General features: G+C 29.8%; 1 protein-coding gene and 1 non-coding gene across 2 annotated transcripts; one reads left to right on the top strand and one right to left on the bottom strand.

Moving 5' to 3' along the window:
• Positions 1–2,780: 2,780 nt before the first annotated feature.
• TRNAQ-CUG (transfer RNA glutamine (anticodon CUG)) lies at positions 2,781–2,852 on the bottom strand. The gene has a single exon. It is a non-coding gene; the product is annotated as a tRNA-Gln (tRNA).
• A 658-nt stretch (positions 2,853–3,510) lies between these two features.
• On the top strand, positions 3,511–6,020 carry LOC102592453 (60S ribosomal protein L44). Its single transcript, XM_006347388.2, has 4 exons — positions 3,511–3,631; positions 3,853–4,032; positions 5,466–5,540; positions 5,628–6,020. Exons 1-4 carry the CDS (start codon positions 3,629–3,631, stop codon positions 5,685–5,687), a joined length of 318 nt encoding a protein of 105 aa, XP_006347450.1. The 5' UTR covers positions 3,511–3,628; the 3' UTR covers positions 5,688–6,020.
• The last annotated feature ends 932 nt before the right edge of the window (positions 6,021–6,952 follow it).

Here is a 6,952-nt window from a genome sequence, read left to right as displayed (position 1 = left end):
TGTTAGACGATACTCCAATATTTTGTCGATAAGGTTGATCAATAAATGAGAAAAAAAATAAAATCAAAATCTAATGTTTTTTGGAAGGATAATTTTTCAAAAGCTACATTTGCACAACTATTAAAAATATATAAACAAAATCTAAATGCTAGTGTAAAGGGGGGAGATTTGCATAAATCAACAACTTGCATACAAGTATAAAGATTTTTTACCACCATCACTATAGTTTTACCTAAATAGCATATTAATTGCCATTTTTATCCTTTTAAATTTAAATCTATATGTAAGTACCTTATATATTATTTGAATGTGTTAGACTGTCAGTGCATAAAACTTAAATTTTGTCTGTATTTGTGTTGTCCAGAAAGATTTTTGGACGGAGGAGGAAGATAGGATCTTAATCCAAGCTCATGGTGAAGTTGGAAATAAATGGGCAGAAATTGCAAAGAGACTTCCTGGAAGAACTGAGAATTCAATTAAGAATCATTGGAATGCAACAAAAAGAAGGCAATTTTCAAGAAGAAAATGTCGTACCAAATGGCCAAGACCTAGTTCCCTCCTTCAAAATTACATCAAAAGTTTGAATTTAGAAAAAGGAAGCACCAAAAAGAGCAATGACACAAATCCCAATGGTCGCGTTGATTTGAGTTGTGTAGAGTTGTCTAATTATCCAGGAGGCTTAACCTACACTGGTTCAATCCCTGAAAAGAAAAATGAAAATTTGGTCAACAGGCCTAATAAGCGCCATGCTAAGGTATCACCTAAGCCAGAAGCTATTGAATTTTGTCAAGGCAATAATAATAATAATAATAATATTGGTGATTTTGATTTGAGTGAAGTCCCAGAATTTACATTGGATGATAATTTTTTCATGGAAGAAATTAATATTCCTCATGTTGGTTCTTCATCTATTATGGTTAATGAGAATAATTATGAGAAATGCATGGGAATGGAGATTATGCCTTATTATGAAGTGCCAACAATGATGCAAGGTGAAGTCAACAAGGAGATTGATTTGATGGAGATGATTTCTAGAGTTAATTAATCCATAGATATTATAATGTTTTAGAAGATTTATACATATTTAAATATTAAGTATGACAAAAATAAGTGTACTAGTTAATAGGGAGTGATAATGTTTCCTTGTGTTGTTTTATGCTAATTCTACCAACTTTATGTGGTGAAAGACTCTAGTTAATATATCATACATTGTGTCTTATGTATAATTCTTTTGAGAAGTTGTTTTCCTAAAGAAACTTGTTTTTTTTCTAGAATTCAAAAATATTGACCAATCAAATATTAACAAAATTGAAAACACATTTTCTTAAAAGTATTTTTCTTAACACACCTAAAAAGATTCTGTTTTTCACATTTTTTTCAATCTAGGTGACTTGCTCCACTTTTGCAAATACAAATGATTATTGAACTTTTGTGTTATTTTATGCATTAGGTAAACTTACCTATATATAAATTTAAAGGATCATTTAGCTCTTTTTCTTTAACTAGTTTGATGCACATACATTGCACGTGAATATCAAATCATATATAATAATATTTTTTAAAATAATGTCAATATTATTGAATAATGGATGTAAACTTTCTTTTGATTACTACGGTAAGTTGTCAAACCAACATCCGAAAAACACCTATAACTATTTGTAATATAAAACTAGATATAGATAAGGTGATTTGACACTTATCTATGACCTCCAATATAATCTAATACAATATATAATATAGAAGATATACTTAATCTGATGTTTTAAATTGGGGGGCATTATAATAATTTAACATTTAAGTTAGATAGTTCATACTTTTAAGGTAGTATTGATATAGATAGATAAAAAGATAGATATAGATTTGTCTAATTTTAATTTGATATGAAGTTTTAAAAAATAAAGAAGACTTTTAATTTAAGGATATGTAGAATATATAAAAATATCTTTTAACTTTATGGTCTTAAACATGCCGCACAAAAAAAGAACATTCGATATTAAACTGAATAAAAATAAAAGTACAACAATTAAATTGGAAACATGGGAGTACTTATTAAATCTAGGTTGGACTCTTCAAACAAGTTTTTGATCAAATCATTTTTCTCCAACAGTTTGAGACTTTTCATAGCTTGAACACCAAGTTGTAGTTTTTGCAACATAAAATCATTGAACTTCTTTTCATGTAGAAGTTGTTGCAAAAGTATATTTATGACAATGAAAATGAGTACATATTAATTATCTGGATGGTCTTCTCGTTTGAAGTTGTGTTATTTCATTCTCCTTGTTGCATCAATTTTAATTTGTTGATCTGTCTAATTTATCCACAAAAAATATTGTAATTGCATAATTGAACAATTCTCACAATCTTCCTTGTTTTAAGAAGAAGAATAGAAAACTTACAAAATTCGTAGATTAAAAATGTGAGAAAATTTATAGACAACAAATGATAGTATGAAAATGTGCTTATCGTGCCTTATCAGATAAGTCACAACTCTTCAGAAAAATCACAACCATTCGGAAATGTCATAACTCATCGAAAAAGTCACAACTCTTTTAAATAAAGTCACAACTTTTTGGAAAAGTCACTACCCATCAATGTGAAAATGTGTCAGTTTTTAATATAATATAGAACAAATAAAATAAATAAATATAATATAACATAAAATATATAATATATATATATACTAAATTGGGTGTCTTAAGTTTGGTGTATTATAGTAATTTAACATTCAAATTATGAAGTTCAAGTCCACTAAAGTCATAAAAAAAATCAGAAAAAAGTAAAGGTTCCACCGAGACTTGAACTCGGGTTACTGGATTCAGAGTCCAATGTCCTGACCACTAGACCATGGAACCCAATTTGTTATTTTCCCGGAACTTAATTTACAAATTGACAATTTCAATCAATTTTAAATGAAGCCAAACTTTGGACATTTTTATTGAAGTTTTACTTGTCAAGACTAATTTTCAAACATTTTTTTTTATTGAAGTACATGCAAAAAGTAGCTAAAATTACAGTCACGTGTGTGTGAAGTGTTGATTCCCCAAAACAAGGTATTGGAATTTCAACAACTCAACATTCAAATCTACTTCAAGTAAGTTCAAATTTGAAGCATAATTTTCATATACCATAAATAACAAACTCCAATGATTAATCTTTCAAAACAATAACAAATCGAACAAACTCATTTGACATCGTTTTAATTTTGTATGACTAAAATGCATGTAAAATTGACTAAAACTTCATTCACGTGCATCTAAACTCTGAAGTGCAATTGAATTATTTTTCCCAAAAAAATTATTCTTAAAATTTTAACAATTTGATATTGAACTTACTCAAAATATTTAAAACATAAATTTCATATATTACTAATAATATAATATATATTTTAAAGAAGCTAAATGTTATTTTGAAAAACTGGATACTTTTTAAATGAGGACCACCAATTGGTTACCAGTGAAAATAGATATAGGTAATATAAAGCCCATTAACATATATTCTCTCAGAGCCCAAGTCCACTAATAGCCTAACCCTAAGCTTCACTACAAAACCCAATCTCTTCGTACATCAAAGGGTTATTCAACGGCGTCAGTCTTCTCTGCTATTTCTGTTCGATTCTCCGCCGGCGACAATGGTAAGTGATATCATGCAATGTATTTTGCTCTGGAAATTGCTTAAGATTAAGTGATATATCGAGAATTTATTACAATTTTCTGAAATTGAAAGAGAATAGTAGCAGATCTTTACTAATCATTTCGTATAGAAGCATGCTGCTAGTTTGATTTTGTATAATTGTATGTGTTTCATTGAATCTAGTAATGTTTTGATGGATTTATGAATGTTGAATTTTTGAAGGTGAACGTTCCTAAGACAAAGAAGACTTACTGCAAGTCGAAGGAGTGCAAGAAGCACACCTTGCATAAGGTTACGCAATACAAGAAGGGGAAAGATAGCTTAGCTGCTCAAGGAAAGCGTCGTTATGATCGCAAGCAGTCAGGTTATGGTGGACAAACAAAGCCCGTCTTTCACAAAAAGGTGAGAAACATTCTCTAGCATGTATACAACTTCTATGTTTCAATTCCAAATTACTGCGTATTGGCTATATGATCTAGAAGATACATTTCCACTGGTATCAATCTAATAATCCAATTTTTAAGTGAGGTAGCTAATTCTATAAATAGTCATTTACAACAACATATGCAGTGTAGTCCACAAAGCTAGGTCTGGGTAGTGTAGTCTATGTAGACCACTTACCTCTTACAAGTAGATAGGCTGTGTCCGATAGACCCATGTCTCATCACAAAACAGTCCAATGCAGTCCCGAGAAAGAAGTAACGGAAGTACAAGGAACAACGATTATAGCAAACAGCAGATATTAACCGAACAAAAACTACAATTAAACAACATTATATGAGCTATACTGCATTAAATAATCATTTACCTGTTTGGATAAAACTGATCATTGGCATCGCAAAACTTTGGTTACAAATTAGTCTATGTCTTTATTCACTGTAAGTCCTAAACTGTTTAGATAGTATTGTTTTTTGTAGATATTATATTTTAGAATATCACCATCTGTAAATTAAAAGAAATATGAGATTCATTACACATAATGTATGTTTTGTATAAAAATAATGAAGATTTTGAGATTCTTGATTAAAAATATCATTACTATAGTTTTTTTTTTTATATAAAATATTTGCTAAAATTTGAATAGTGTCGAAAAGGATTGTTGATCTAAGTAGCTTTGTTATAATGTTAGGTAGTTTCTCTATTTTTGAAGTATGCTTTGTTATAATGTTCACGTATATATGCAGTAATATTGTTCCGTTAGAGTTCTCTTCTTGATGTTTGAGATTTTGAAGTGAGTGGCTACCAAATGATATGGATTTTGAGGCTTCCATCTCATATGTGATATTAGTCTCCCAATTATCACATCTTGTTCATTGATGATTTAAAGTGCAATGAGGCAAATGCGTTTGTGTTGGAATTAATTTGAGGTTAAAAGATATTGACATAATCGTCTCACTTTTAGTGATAACAGCGCTCTAAATACATTTCTGTTAGCTTAACAAAAGAAGTTCTTATTTGATTTTCTTGCCAAATACATTAATTGTTTATTTTTAGTTTTAGTACTTATATTCAAACATATAAGTTCCTACTCATGAATAAATTAGCTTCAACACTTGAACGGGGCTGGTTCAACATTCCGTGTTTAAATTAAACTTCAAGGCCCGCTAAGCCAAACATGCTCTGGATCTATCTCAATCCAATAATTAATGAACATTTGATAGTTAGTGACTTAATATAAAGATGGAATATTAGTCATTTGATAAAATGAGAAAGAGGGAGAGAATGAGTTTTCCAATGATTAAGCACCATAGTCTGTATGTGGGCATGTTTGATATTCAAGGCTTGTTTCTTTATCACTGATTTGTTTTTATCTTTCTTTCGCCTTTCCAAACCAGGCAAAGACCACAAAGAAGATTGTCTTGAGATTGCAATGCCAAGGTTGCAAACATGTGTCGCAACACCCAATCAAGGTTGGTTACTGATAAATCTCTAGTCTGCAGTTTCATTTTCATTATTATTATATATAAAAAATATTCATTGTTCTTGATGTTGTGCAGAGGTGCAAGCATTTTGAGATTGGTGGAGACAAGAAAGGAAAAGGAACCTCTCTTTTCTAGATTGCTTGTGAAGCAGAATTTGATCTTTCTCTTCTGTTCTATTAACTGTTCAGATATTTTTGTTATATTGAATGTAGTCAAGGAGTTTATGTTATCAGTTCATGATTAATTATGTGCTCAATCAGTGATTTTATCAGGAGATGAAATGAATATTTTAAGTTTTTGATTTAGCAGTTTTGATTGTCTTGTTGATGCAATGATGCTTAAGCTTTGGCAAGAAAGTTCAACAGATGTACTGTCCTTGAGTACATCAATTCGAACATTGGTGTTGTATTGTTTATTTAGCTACTTAAAAGTAGAATCTGTAGTGGAAGTTACATTTGTTGCAAGGTATTTCCGGTTTTCCTCTCCCTTGCTTTCGGTAAACTTGGAAATGCTGTGATTAGTTCTTCTTTGAGTAAATATCTCAAAAGGTCCATCGAACTTGAGCCTGAATGTTGAATACACTTTTTTTATTCTTTCTCTTTCCTTCCTTGTTCTAAAAAGGAAAAAAAGAGAAGAGGGGGAGAGGGATTCCTCACCAATATTTGATTGGATCAGTTTGGCTATCAAGCTATTTTGTGGTGGTAGGGGACCAGACTGGTGATTGCTGCGGTTGTTGTCTGCAGGGTATGTGACACCGACACCCCACAAGTTAACTAGTGCTGAGCCAACTTTTAGAAACTATATAGTAAAGTCATTCAACTTTGTTTTGTAACAATAAAATTACTCATTCAAATATTTAATCAAAAAAATCTGACTTGTCAAATGATTTTTTTTTATTTATATATTATTTTATTTTGTTTTGTTTTTTATATAGAAAAAATCTAAAAATAATATAAAAAGAACTTTTCAGAACTATTTTCTTCATTTCATATTATATTTTCTCCTCCGATTATCATATGTTAAGTTTTCTTGATTGATAGTGAACTCAAAGGTAAACGTAACACCCACAAAATTCTATCATTACCTTTGAGTTCATTATATTATTTTTATATACATAAATGTTTATATATTTACTAAAATTCTGTCAATTTTATTATGGATTAAAATTAAAAGATTATAGATTAATTAGTACTAAAATGATGTTTAATATCTCTCCTGTAAACTTGAGCTGCAAGAAACAATTAATAGTGCTCAGACTTTTGATCCCAATAAAAGTGAATTCATTTGATACGACATATATTTTAGCTCCAAATTAATTTGGAAAACTTATACTAAGACCTTAAGAAAAGGAAAATAGGTGGAAGTTGTATTGCTTTGTGAATCAAGCTCGACCGTCTTTT

Source organism: Solanum tuberosum, unplaced genomic scaffold (genome assembly GCF_000226075.1).
Source record: "Solanum tuberosum cultivar DM 1-3 516 R44 unplaced genomic scaffold, SolTub_3.0 scf00087, whole genome shotgun sequence".
In the NCBI taxonomy this organism is placed as follows: domain Eukaryota; kingdom Viridiplantae; phylum Streptophyta; class Magnoliopsida; order Solanales; family Solanaceae; genus Solanum; species Solanum tuberosum.
This window is presented reverse-complemented; position numbering and strand designations above follow the sequence as displayed.

Excerpts from the sequence above, each read along its gene's own strand:
- LOC102592453 (XM_006347388.2), top strand. Across the intron at positions 4,033-5,465 it reads AGCCCGTCTTTCACAAAAAG|GCAAAGACCACAAAGAAGAT; the intron begins GTGAGAAACATT and ends TTTCCAAACCAG. Across the intron at positions 5,541-5,627 it reads TGTCGCAACACCCAATCAAG|AGGTGCAAGCATTTTGAGAT; the intron begins GTTGGTTACTGA and ends GATGTTGTGCAG.